This window comes from Rutilus rutilus (genome assembly GCF_951802725.1).
Source record: "Rutilus rutilus genome assembly, chromosome: 16".
Taxonomy (NCBI): domain Eukaryota; kingdom Metazoa; phylum Chordata; class Actinopteri; order Cypriniformes; family Leuciscidae; genus Rutilus; species Rutilus rutilus.
Genome location: NC_140224.1, coordinates 34,471,862 through 34,485,330, shown reverse-complemented (window position 1 = coordinate 34,485,330; position 13,469 = coordinate 34,471,862). Strand labels below are relative to the sequence as shown.

At 37.6% G+C, this 13,469-nt stretch overlaps 1 protein-coding gene across 1 annotated transcript in view; it reads right to left on the bottom strand.

Moving 5' to 3' along the window:
- The window catches only part of adam12a (ADAM metallopeptidase domain 12a), a 108,304-nt gene that overhangs the window by 12,953 nt on the left and 81,882 nt on the right, over positions 1-13,469 (bottom strand). Inside the window, exons 12-17 of the mRNA XM_084434046.1 lie at positions 11,937-12,114; positions 9,487-9,576; positions 9,071-9,266; positions 8,847-8,955; positions 6,590-6,788; positions 4,067-4,144 (exon numbers count right to left, since the gene is read on the bottom strand). Coding sequence (XP_084290172.1) covers positions 4,067-4,144; positions 6,590-6,788; positions 8,847-8,955; positions 9,071-9,266; positions 9,487-9,576; positions 11,937-12,114 — 850 coding nt within the window. The remainder of the gene's footprint in view (positions 1-4,066; positions 4,145-6,589; positions 6,789-8,846; positions 8,956-9,070; positions 9,267-9,486; positions 9,577-11,936; positions 12,115-13,469) is intronic.

The following is a 13,469-nucleotide window of genomic DNA, read 5'->3' as shown; positions in this document are numbered from 1 at the left end:
AGACGTTTGGGACGATCAGAACCCTTCTTAGAGCTGGCCGTCCGGCCAAACTGAGCTATCGGGGGAGAAGAGCCTTGGTGAGAGAGGTAAAGAAGCCAAAGATCACTGTGGCTGAGCTCCAGAGATGCAGTCGGGAGATGGGAGAAAGTTGTAGTAAGTCAACCATCACTGCAGCCATCCACCAGTCGGGGCTTTATGGCAGAGTGGCCCGACGGAAGCCTCTCCTCAGTGCAAGACACATGAAAGCACACCTGAAGGACTCCAAGATGGTGATAAATAAGATTCTCTGGTCTGATGAGACCAAGATAGAACTTTTTGGCCTTAATTCTAAGCGGTATGTGTGGAGAAAACCAGGCACTGCTCATCACCTGTCCAATACAGTCTCAACAGTGAAGCATGGTGGTGGCAGCATCATGCTGTGGGGGTGTTTTTCAGCTGCAGGGACAGGACGACTGGTTGCAATCGAGGGAAAGATGAATGCGGCCAAGTACAGGGATATCCTGGACGAAAACCTTCTCCAGAGTGCTCTGGACCTCAGACTGGGCCGAAGGTTCACCTTCCAACAAGACAATGACCCTAAGCACACAGCTAAAATAACGAAGGAGTGGCTTCACAACAACTCCGTGACTGTTCTTGAATGGCCCAGCAAGAGCCCTGACTTAAACCCAATTGAGCATCTCTGGAGAGACCTGAAAATGTCTGTCCACCAACGTTTACCATCCAACCTGACAGAACTGGAGAGGATCTGCAAGGAGGAATGGCAGAGGATACCCAAATCCAGGTGTGAAAAACTTGTTGCATCTTTCCCAAAAAGACTCATGGCTGTATTAGATCAAAAGGGTGCTTCTACTAAATACTGAGCAAAAGGATCTGAATACTTAGGACCATGTGATATTTCAGTTTTTCTTTTTTAAATGTGCAAAAATGTCAACAATTCTGTGTTTTTCTGTCAATATGGGGTGCTGTGTGTACAATAATGAGGAAAAAAATGAACTTAAATGATTTTAGCAAAAGGCTGCAATATAACAAAGAGTGAAAAATGTAAGGGGGTCTGAATACATTCCATACCCACTGTATATAGTTTAAATGTGGTTGATTATCATGGAAGTAATTACAATGACAATGTAAAAATGATCAATGGCCCTAAAATACAGTAGGTTTAATTTTATATAAGATGAAATATTACCTGGACATATTCTCTTGAACAATTTAATTGTTATTTTTTACCAACTTTGGTAGGAACATGTCTCCATGGTCTACACATGTGTGTTTGCATGCTGTAACTCTCGGAGAGCACCTCCTCAACATCCACCAAACACTCAAACGCTTCCTTTCTTCTCCATTTGGCAGCATTTGTTTCTGGTTCTTCTCTCTTGGTGCTGATGAGCTGCAGATGTTGAACATCTTGATCTAATCTGGAGATTCATGAGCTCATTCATTGACGTCCACTATCTGTTTCTCACTATCTCTGCACAAACATGTAACCTGTTCCTCTGGAAGTCTTCTTATATTGTGAGATAATGCTGGAGCTAAAACACATTCGCTCCGTCAGGTTTCGCCCCCCAGTATTTACACAGATCTCATCTGGACTCATTCCTACAGTAATCTATACAAGCTTTTGCTAATTGAATGAAGATTTTTAAAAAGCAGGAACTCGTACAGGCAATCTAAATGTGTAAAACTATCACCAGAAACAGAGCGTGGAAAAAAAGCTTTCCAACTAGGACAGCATCTGCCAGCATGAGTTCATAAAACCTACCCAGACTAGCCTGTAGATGTTTTTTTTTTACATGCACATTATCAAACAGGTCACTGGGTAAAGTGGAAAAGCACCTGTCACACAAACATGAAGATGCATCATGATTTTGTTCCTCAGATTTGTGTTGTAATGTGAGGAAAATTCCTAATAGATACTAACAAGCTCCACAAATTACGCTCGTTTGTGATAATAATATCAATGTCTTGCTACTCTTTAAAAATAAAAGGGCTCTTGCATAGCTCATAAGTGAGTGTTTGACAGCAGAAACCTGATGAACGGCACTGTGAGCTGGACACAAATGAGGTTATTGAGGCTGATTGATTGACCCATTCAGAGGGACAGTGGGAGAGATCGTATGCTTCTGCGTGTGTGAGTCTTACATCACAACACAGAGAGAGAACGACGTGAAATATAAGTGGCTTTTAGTTGCATTCAAGTCATGTCAGAATTACTATAATTATGTTCAGCATAACACAGATTATTTCTAGAAACCATATTTTGAATAATCAAGACATTTTCAATTCTCACTCTGAGCCTTTCCATTCAAGAATTCACAACAACAACGGAATTACTATAATTTTTGAGTTTCTAACTTTTAAAAATCACATTCACATCATATTCAAACTCATAATTATGAGCGGGAAGCACAATTTGTCATTAAAGCTCTGACTTTAACCATTGATACGTCAGCAGTTAATGGTAGTAGTTACAGCACCTTCAACACATATTTCTGTTCCATATTTTCCATATAACATAATGGGTTCTTCAATATTACGTGAGAATCGATAGGTGAATAAAGCAAATCTCAACTGCCTTATTTTTTTTTATTTAGCTGCAGAATGTAATTATATCATCGCTCAGCTCTTTATATAAAGTTGGATATATTAGTAACCAACTATATGCACATACATACAATATATTCATGTAAAGCGATATATAATATTGAAAATCTCAACCGCTTGTACCGTCCAAAAATGTAATCCAGATCTAATCTGATAATAATATATGATGATATATCAATATATATATATATATACAGTGCTATGCATAAGTTTAGACACCCATGCTAAAGTTGACTAAAAAGAGGAATAAAAAATCATCTTTTGGAAATTGACCTTAATGCCTTAATTTAAAAAATTAGGAAAAATCCAACCTTTAAGGACACCAATTTTCTTTGTGAATGAATAATGTATCGTAAATAAATAAATGTTCTTCCTTAAAATACAGGGTGCATAAGTTTGGACACCCCTATGTTAAATTCCCATAGAGGCAGGCAGATTTTTATTTTTAAGTATTTTTTTTTATTTATTTTTTAGGATCCTATGCATCCTGATAAAGTTCCCTTGGCCTTTGGAATTAAAATAGCCCCACATCATCACATAGCCTTCACCATACCTAGAGATTGGCATGGGGTACTTTCCATAAGATCATCTCTCAATGCAAATCAAACTAGCTTTTAGGCTAACTGAAATAAAACCATGCCAATCTCTAGGTATGGTGAAGGCTATGTGATGATGTGGGGCTATTTTAATTCCAAAGGCCAAGGGAACTTTATCAGGATGCATGGTATCCAAAATTATTTTTTTTTTTAAATACTTAAAAATAAAAATCTGCCTGCCTCTATGGGAATTTAACATAGGGGTGTACTCACTTATGCACCATGTATTTTAAGGAAGAACATTTATTTATTTACGATACATTATTCATTCACAAAGAAAATTGGTGTCCTTAAAGGTTGGATTTTTCCAAATTTTTTAAATTAAGGCATTAAGTTCAGTTTCCAAAAGATGATTTTTTATTCCTCTTTTTAGTCAACTTTAGTATGGGTGTCTAAACTTATGCATAGCACTGTATATATATAGCGATGCTATATTAAGATAATTTAAACATTAAGATATTTTTTTTCTGTAAAGCTGCTTTGAAACAATGTGTATTGTGAATAGTGCTATACAAACAAATTTGACTTGAATTAATGGAGTTAATTCACTTAAGTTAAGTCACTCTAAGCCTATTCTGGTGTTATGAGTGAATTTTTCAGACTCATTTATAAGGACATTGTGTAATTATGGTAATCCTGGCATGAACGCCACATTAGATTCAGCAAAGATCCCTCATGTTATCAGGAAGATTTCTCCACTGTATGAGCTTATTAAGTTGATATGTAAGTCTATGGAGATGAAGCTCTCACGATAAGTTCAGATTGGTTTCCGGGTTACACATGAAATGATGTTCGCCAACCATTCATATATATTTCCAAGTGAAACTGTGATGTTGTAAAGACAGTCAGACGTTGTGATAAAAACTCACCCCATGTCCGCTGCACTTGCCCGAACAGTCATTAACCCCGAGCACACTGATGTTCTGACACCGTCTGTTTACACACATCTGGAGACGCACAGAGAGACACTTTATTTAGTGATGATTGTGTCATCAGCTCAACTCCACCCAAACATACTGTCATCCAGCAATGATTTCTTGTATGTGTCACATGCAATTCAGTTCGACACACATTTACTGGTTTACTGTAATACTGTGATGTCAGGGTAATTTCCAGTTATGTCAATGAGGACACTTTTTCCTTAGTTAACATCCCTGATTTCATTTGGTGACTCAATTCTGACTGAATGTGCAGTTATTGCAGTTTACCTTTGCATGGGAGCAAAGACTTCTTACTGATTTTGATTTATTCTACAAATGAATTATAATAACAGATCAGGGTCAGAAATAAACTAGGGATTGGGGTAAAAATCACACCAAATGTGACAAAAACACGCTAGATATTTACAAAGCATGGACAAATAATACAACCATATAGTAAACTCCTTTTTTTGTTGCTGTTGTTTTGCCATGATGTGACCTTTGACATATTTCATAATACACTATTATAGGCATATTTGTAAATCTATAATGGGCCTAATTTACATTTTAAATGTGACGTTTTGCATTGAAAAGAATGACAATGAAATTCAGCACATTTAAAAGGATTGTATGTGGTTAATGAATAAGATGCAGGTTTTTGAGCCGCACTGTTGCATTGTTGTAAATGTTTAGTGAATTTGCATGCATACATACATATTATGGGTAAAAAAATATATATATTAGGGGTGGAACGGTACATGTATTCGTATTGAACCGAAACGGTACGGGCGTCACGGTTCGGTGCATAAATTTACACGGAGAATACACGGTATAAAAATAAATAAAACTCACGTGCAAATTAATTAATGTAATGCGGAACTACTGTTAGATACGCAGGGTCTTTAGGGACACCTAATCTGCGGGCGCGATCGAAAAGTCCCAAGTGTGCGCGCGTGTGTGTGTGAGGCGCGGGCGCGATCGAACAGTGGAAACATAAAAACATGCTCCGTCATTTTGTTTATACAGGACATCATTCAAACTGCAAAGTGTTTAAGATACTGTTAATTAAAATTTTAAGGAAAACAAATATATTAATCTGAAATGTAGCAAATTCATTTTCAATTAATTCAGGTACAATAACCAAACATATCTCAAGGTCTTTTTGCCTTTTTTATTAATTTAATTAATTAATTTATTAATTTAAAACTAATTATATAAAACTATTGTCAGTGCACATAAACTGGTTCTATGCCTTTACTTTATTAATAAAACTTATTTAAAAAATACAAGGCTTATTTTCCTTTAACGGTTATTTTGTTTTGCTTTTCCCTCCATTGTACCGAACTCGTACCGAACCGTGATGTCTGAACCGAGGTATGAACCGAACCGTGACTTCTGTGTACCGTTCCACCCCTAATATATATATATATATATATATATATACACAGTGCTATGCATAAGTTTAGACACCCATGCTAAAGTTGACTAAAAAGAGGAATAAAAAATCATCTTTTGGAAATTGAACTTAATGCCTTAATTAAAAAAATTAGGAAAAATCCAACCTTTAAGGACACCAATTTTCTTTGTGAATGAATAATGCATCGTAAATAAATAAATGTTCTTCCTTAAAATACAGGGTGCATAAGTTTGGACACCCCTATGTTAAATTCCCATAGAGGCAGGCAGATTTTTATTTTTAAGTATAAAAAAAAAAAAAAAAAATTGGATACTATGCATCCTGATAAAGTTCCCTTGGCCTTTGGAATTAAAATAGCCCCACATCATCACATAGCCTTCACCATACCTAGAGATTGGCATGGGGTACTTTCCATAAGATCATCTCTCAATGCAAATCAAACTAGCTATTAGGCTAACTGAAATAAAACCATGCCAATCTCTAGGTATGGTGAAGGCTATGTGATGATGTGGGGCTATTTTAATTCCAAAGGCCAAGGGAACTTTATCAGGATGCATAGTATCCTGGATCCATGAAGTAACTGGCCTTTAAAAATACAAATCTGCCTGCCTCTATGGGAATTTAACATAGGGGTGTCCAAACTTATGCACCCTGTATTTTAAGGAAGAACATTTATTTATTTACGATGCATTATTCATTCACAAAGAAAATTGGTGTCCTTAAAGGTTGGATTTTTCCTAATTTTTTAAATTAAGGCATTAAGTTCAGTTTCCAAAAGATGATTTTTTATTCCTCTTTTTAGTCAACTTTAGTATGGGTGTCTAAACTTATGCATAGCACTGTATATATATATATATATATATATACCTCAAAATAATATAATAATAATAGTAATACTTTAGCAAAAGAATAGCAAAGCAATTCAACCCACTGCAGTCCTGATGTTGTTGATCCACACAGGCCTGATTTGAATAAGCTTGAGTTAAATTAAAATAAGTTTTTAGTAATGGTCTGATTTGATAAATAAGCATCTTCTCATTATTTACTCTCTTTACCATGTTTTCTCCACATTTGGTGCCGGTGAGCACGAGGCCCGGATCCGGCATGTCGTCTCCCAGGTACACGTGAGTCCCGCGGCAGAGGATACGCCCGCCCGCCTGGAGTGGGATGTTGGTTTCTATGGAGACGGCATTGGTGCCGATCACCGGCCGGTTGGCTCCGCCCTGACACTGGATCTTCCCACATTTAGCATCCCTGGAAAACAACAGCAAGAAAACATTTTGAAATGCAAAACTTTTTACAAAGAAGATTGGAGAATATAAGCACATTCACTATACCTTTTTTTTTGTTAAAAAAGGCTTCAATATACAGTCAAACCAAAATTAACTCAGACGCCTTCAACATTTCTCACATTATCACAGTTTATTCGCTATAGTTTAGAAAATGTGACAAGAAGAGTTATCAAATCAGTTTTCACTGGTTTTGTCCGTCCTTCTCTTAGACTGTCTCACAAATGAATTATGTTGAATATCTGTCAGCTGTTAAATGTAACTACACAATTAGATAATACCAATTTGGCTCAACCAATTACCATGCAATGCTTAATTTTATTCAGTCTGTGGTGTAAAAAGCTTGCATTAGCAATTGAAGAAAAAACACTTAAGCAAACCACGGTCAGGTCAAAGTGTCTGAATAATATTTGATCGTAATTTTTTTAATACATTTTACTGGTAGTCACTGAATGAATAATTTTTGGGTATAATATGTCACAGTTTACTTTATTTTGCTATCCTCACTTACATCAATGAACTATAGTGTCCTGCACACACTAGTAAAACAATATAAAAAATTATACCTGGTGTCTGAATAATGTTTGGTTTGACGGTATATATAATTGTATATGCATTTTAGTATTTACATCTAGCCTTGTTTTTTCCTAGCTGTCCGAACTGACCCGTGACCCATTACAGGGTTGTGTCCCCACAGCTGAGAAGCACTCATTTAAAATGTTGTATAACGTTTTTTCCATAGCTAACAGATCCCCTGTTCCAGTTTCCCAGACTGACACATATGCCGTGTTTTCACAGCGCTGAAGTGTGCTTCCTCCACAGAGGATCATGGTAATGGGACATACATCTTTGATTCCAATGCAGCCAAAACATGGAGAAATAATGAGGCATCCTCTCCAATGAAGACCAATTACTGCATTCACAGGGCAGTTTCTCACGCAGTCGAGTCCAAAAAGAGAGTCAGACAGACAGACAGACAGACAGACAGAGAGCAGGACGTGGCTCAGGTCCCTTTGGCCAAAATAAAGAGTCATTAGCGTCTGAAAACAGTCCGTTCCCCGTTTCTCTCTCTGTCTGTCCACTTCAGTCATTACAGTGATTACTTCATCAAGGATATGATCCGTGAAGCAGCCAATTTGAGCTCAATTAAAACAAAATGTATGACGGGTGTTACCTGCAAATGCTAATTACTGTGACATTCTCAATAGGCTTCTGTTTTCTTCCACTTTTAAAGGCTCATGTTGTTATTTGTCCGGCTGTAGCGTTTGCAGCATTTCTCAGTGGATTGATCAGTCAATAAAGTACAGGACGAGAGGAAAATGCATCACATTTAAAATGTAATTTAAATCTAAAAAGTAATTTTAAGAGAAAAACACTCTCACTTAAATAAACACTCAAAGTATTTGAAGGCTCTTTTCATTTTCTGGCGTCCTGAAGTGAAATCACTAAAAGCAACATTCTTCCAAAAAATCTGCAATATACAATACTTAATTTAGCAGCAAATCAACAACCATCTGCTGCAATATAATAATAATAAAAAATCCCTCATGTACTTGTGGTGATTTCAATTATGGAAGACAGGGGCTAGTTGTCACACTTTTTACACCAGTGAATATGTTTTGTTTTTTTTAAAGTCAATTTCTGTGACACAAACCTTAAAGTCTTGGCTTCAAAAAAAGCTATTGAAGTTTTGTGCCCAATATCGGGGCAGGTTGTCACAAAATAAAAAAAAGCAAGTTTTTACAATGGAATCTACCTATTATAGGCTAAATCTAAACAATTATGAAACAGCAAAAATGTAAAAAGTAACATACAAAAATATGAAACTATTGGTTATATATAAATATATTAATTATTCCCAATTTAACCCCAGTTATTTTGGTTTTTCTTGTGATGTTTTGTATTTTATTATTTCTATATTTATTTCTATTAATAATGTATAATGTATATTCATTACTTCTATATATATAAACTCACATATTGCTCCAGCAATACTGAACTCTAAGTTGATATTTTCTCCTACCGTGCTTCACATTTGGCAAATGACCCCTTTGCGTCTTTTCCACAGTTTCCGTACGGATCTCCCGCCGAGTTGACTCTTTCGAAGCAGATACCTGGAGCTGGTTTTGCACCTGCCAAATGCACACACATTTCTCACAGAAAGGAATCGACATTGCTGATGCGTATGAACTGTTTTCACAGATGCAGCCGTGGCTCCTCCAGGCCAGCGGGTGGCGCTCTACTCACCCTGTCCCCAGAGTGTGATGCACTGCTGCTCGTGTGTTTGGCAGATGCCGTTGTAACAGTGCCCATCTACACCCTGGCAGGTGTGTCCGTCGTGCAGGTAGACGTTAGCAGGGCAGTGAGGGTCGGCGCCGGTGCAAAACTCTGGCAGGTCACAGGAGTTACTGGATTCACGGCACGGAGTCCCTGGAGGCTTCAGCTACACAGACAAACACATCATGATGTATTAATATGAGTCCTTTTAATACTTTTATCTCAATTTCTTAATGTTCCTGGCCTTATTGCGAATGATTCATCAGTGCATGTTATTCTAAAGAATAAAAATCAGTATTGCTTTCGGATAATGTGGACTTTTATTTACTTATTTTGTAAAATAAGTGCAATAAATAAGGTGAATTATGATGGATGTCACGAGTCACCTGACAGTTTTCACAGCACTGTCCATGCGCACACACAGCCTCCTCCTTCAGTGTGCATGTGCTGGCATTACAGCAGGGATTCAGACACTCCTACAGACACACAGATTAAAAAAAATTAAAAAAAATTGTTTTCAACATTGATAATAATCAGAAATGTTTCTTGAGCAGCAAATCATCATATTAGAATGATTTCTGAAGGATCATGTGACACTGAAGACTGGGATAATGATGCTGAAAATCCAGCTTTGATCACATGGATAAATGACAGTTTAAAATATATACACATAGAAACAAATTTCAAATTGTAATATTTCACAATATTACTGTTTTTACTGCATTTTGATTAACTGAAAGCAGCCTTAGTGAGCAGAAGATTTCATAAACATAAAATAAATTCGTACTGATTCCAAACTTTAAGTTATTGTACATACTTTACTCTTTCCCCGCCAGCATAAAAAAGAAAGAAAGTTGCCAGCCAGCGGCAGCATGTTTGATCATTTACACCGAAAATATATATTAATAAAAAAAATTTAAAAAGCTGAGAAATGTGCATTTTTGTCAAAGACTACAACATGCATAAGCAATGCTTTTATTGCATGTTTCTGCTTCTTCTTCGTCTGTGTTTTGATGCAGAGGTTCTGTACTCTTTCAGAAGACAGCGCCCTCTACAGTATAACAGTGAAACTGTATAACAGTGTCGAAATCACATCCTCTCTCGAGTAGGTACTTAAAGGGGTGGTTCAGGATTTTCAACATCGGACCTCATTTTCAAGTGAGCCTGTTTGTCATTCATCAGTGGAGACAGTTTTCAAAAAAATTCATCCAGTCCTTACTTTTGGATAGTTCGCTGGTGCTAGGCTAGCGCGAGTCAACGGTAGATGCGTTAGCCTGCCATTAAAAACAGTTTTACCCACTCCACAGTACACCAAAAGCAAATAAATTATATAACGCCAGACTATCGATGTAAATGTCTGTTGAGAGAATAATGTTAGAATTCAAACTACACTTGCATCTCAATGATCGCATTACATTTACAGGAACTAGTTTCTCAGCAGTGGCGGAATTTTACTTTGCTCCGGTTAGTACTGCGCCGAAAAGTAAACACAGAAAAGAAGCGCACTACAGTCGGGACGTCTAGCTAGCTAGTAGTAGTCTCGGTTGCCTAGGTAACTTAATATCACTCCGCCGCTGCTGTAGACTGTGCTAATAAACACAGGGAACAAAGTATAACTATTGCAATGCGATGAAAGGGTAGTTTGATTTCTAACATTATTCTCTCAACAGACATTTATATCGGTAGTCTGGCGTTATAATTTATTTGCTTTTGATGTACTGTGGAGTGGGTAAAACTGTTTTTAATGGCAGGCTAACGCATCTACCGTTGACTCGCGCTAGCCTAGCACCAGCGAACTATCCAAAAGTAAGGACTGGATGAATTTTTTTGAAAACGGTCTCCACTGATGAATGACAAACAGGCTCACTTGAAAATGAGGTCCGATGTTGAAAATCCTGAACCACCCCTTTAACTACTTATTTTGAATAAGTAATTACTTCACAATCATTCTATATAGTATGAATGTGTGTAGTATGAATGCAATCTGAACGTTATACATTCGCCATGTTGTCATTATCATGTGACCTCCCAGAGTCATCATGACAGAGATCGATTATAACAGAAACGATTTTGCAACAGATTTTGCACAATCAATTTAACCAAACTGATGATGTTTTGATAGCTTTACGCAGTGACAGCATCCTGGGCCATTACTTTTTCTGGCCGTAAACCACATATATTTTCTATATTTAGTACGGAGAAGCTGCTTTGAAACAATCTGTATTGTATAAAGCGCTATAAAAATAAATGTGACTTGGCTAGATTGGGCACCAAAAGGTGTGATAAAGGTGTAGAAAACTCCAGAACTCTGTCCTAATTGAAATGTGACTCAAGTACATTTTGCATATGTGTACAAGACTTTCAAATACTTTCCCAGATGCTTCTTTCTGACTGCTGACTATGTGGAAATTCATGTGACATAAATTTAACATGAGCATTGTTGACGGATGCACACACACAGAACATTGTTATGTCTTTGCTATGCTACACTGCACTGCCAGCGACGTTTCAGCAAAGACATCAATGAACAGATTTAACTCCCCAGGAAACACCTGAAGCGCTCTGACACAAACACAGGCTTTTCTCTGCTGTCCTCTCCAAAGCTCCCGGTCCGGTGTGACAGATGCGTCTCATTCCCAAACCACATCTTGTGCTTCTTCTCACAGCACGCTCGCAGAAAACACTGGGCTGCAGAAACTGTTTATTTTGCGATTGCTAATGATGCACGACACACTGGAGAGAGTGGAAATGTGCGGCACTTGTGGGAAACATGTAAACGTCTGAATGAAATATGTTTTTAAACACAAAACACACACACACACAGGCTCTCATGTACCTCCACATCTCCGCAATCACACTGCTCTCCCTCCTCGACGTATCCGTTTCCACATTTCTGGCCTCCGTAGAGCACTTTCACCTCCGGCATGTTGAACAAACACATGCCCACACCTTTCTCCAAGCTCGCGGCTAGATCCTTCTTACTGCACGTACTGAAGACTGTAGGGAACGGGTACCTGAAAGAAGAAATATGACCTCAGTGATGATTGGAAAGAAAACTGACTGTTCAATCTTGTGACATTCAACATATGCACAAATAAATGGACCAATCAGCCAGTAGAACTAGTGCCAAGGAAATGACATTATCCTGTCCCAGAGGGGGAAAAAAAACAGCGAGATAAGAGATATTTATGAGTCCTGGGCCTGTAAAAAATTCACACTGATTGCATTCACCAGCTTCTCTGAGCTGTAAATTGGACACAGCGGGAAGTTGTGTGTGTGCGCACTAACACTTCATATTACACATGGGCTAGTTTAGATTCATTTGGACTGAATTATCCAACAAACCAAGATTCTAATAGACTGGTTTGTGTTCATTTGTAGTGTTTGTGTACGCAAATATCACTGTTACAACCTAGAAACCACATAGAAACAAACATAAAAAAATAATAATAAAAAAAAAAAAGCCACCTAGCAACACCCTATCAACCACCAACAAGACACTAAAAAACACTCAGATCACCAAATCAACCACCAACGACATGCTAAAAACCACTCAGAACACAATAGCAACCATTCACAGTGCCCTAGCCACCACATAACATCTTAAAATCACCCAAAAGTAAAACTACTGAAAATACCATAGCAACTCCCTAGCAACCACCCAAAACAGCATAGCAGCAACAATACGAAATGTGATAACACCACCATAGCAATGCTGCAGCAACCACCAACCAACATTTTTAATAAACACTAAGAACATCACAGCAGCAAGTCCCTGGCAACAGTCCACAACAGCATCGTAGAGGTGAGATTTGTATGTGCAAACATCTTATTTTCTTAAGTTCAGAAAATGTAAGACTATATCCCTTATGTAGCCCCTTTGCAGCGCTGCGCTCGTTGTGTTCTGTTTTCCGGTTTGTATTTCCACAGCCTGAAGGTAAGAGCTTATGGATTTATGAATAAACCGCTCGTTTTAAAATCTTTCTGGTCTACTGACATTTGTTATGAAATCCGCTTCAAAGTATAAAAAGGTACCTACTATGCCCCTTTTTACAAGTATAATATAAGTCTCAGGTGTTCCCAGAACGTGTCTGTGAAGTCTCAGCTCAAAACACCTCACAGATCATTTATTATACAATGTTGTAAACACCCAATTTCTGAGTGAAAGGAAAAGCATGCTGTTTTCGTGCATGTATCTATAAATGCAAATGAGCCGCTGCTCCCCACTCAAAAGGGGGAGGAGCCTACAGCTCGTTCCCTGGATACTCTTAAAAAAAAACGAACAAAACTTGATTATTAAAATAAAGGCTTTTTTACTTTTTTCTACTTACTTCGAGTGCCTTGGAGTTCCTAAGTTCTTAAAACTTGA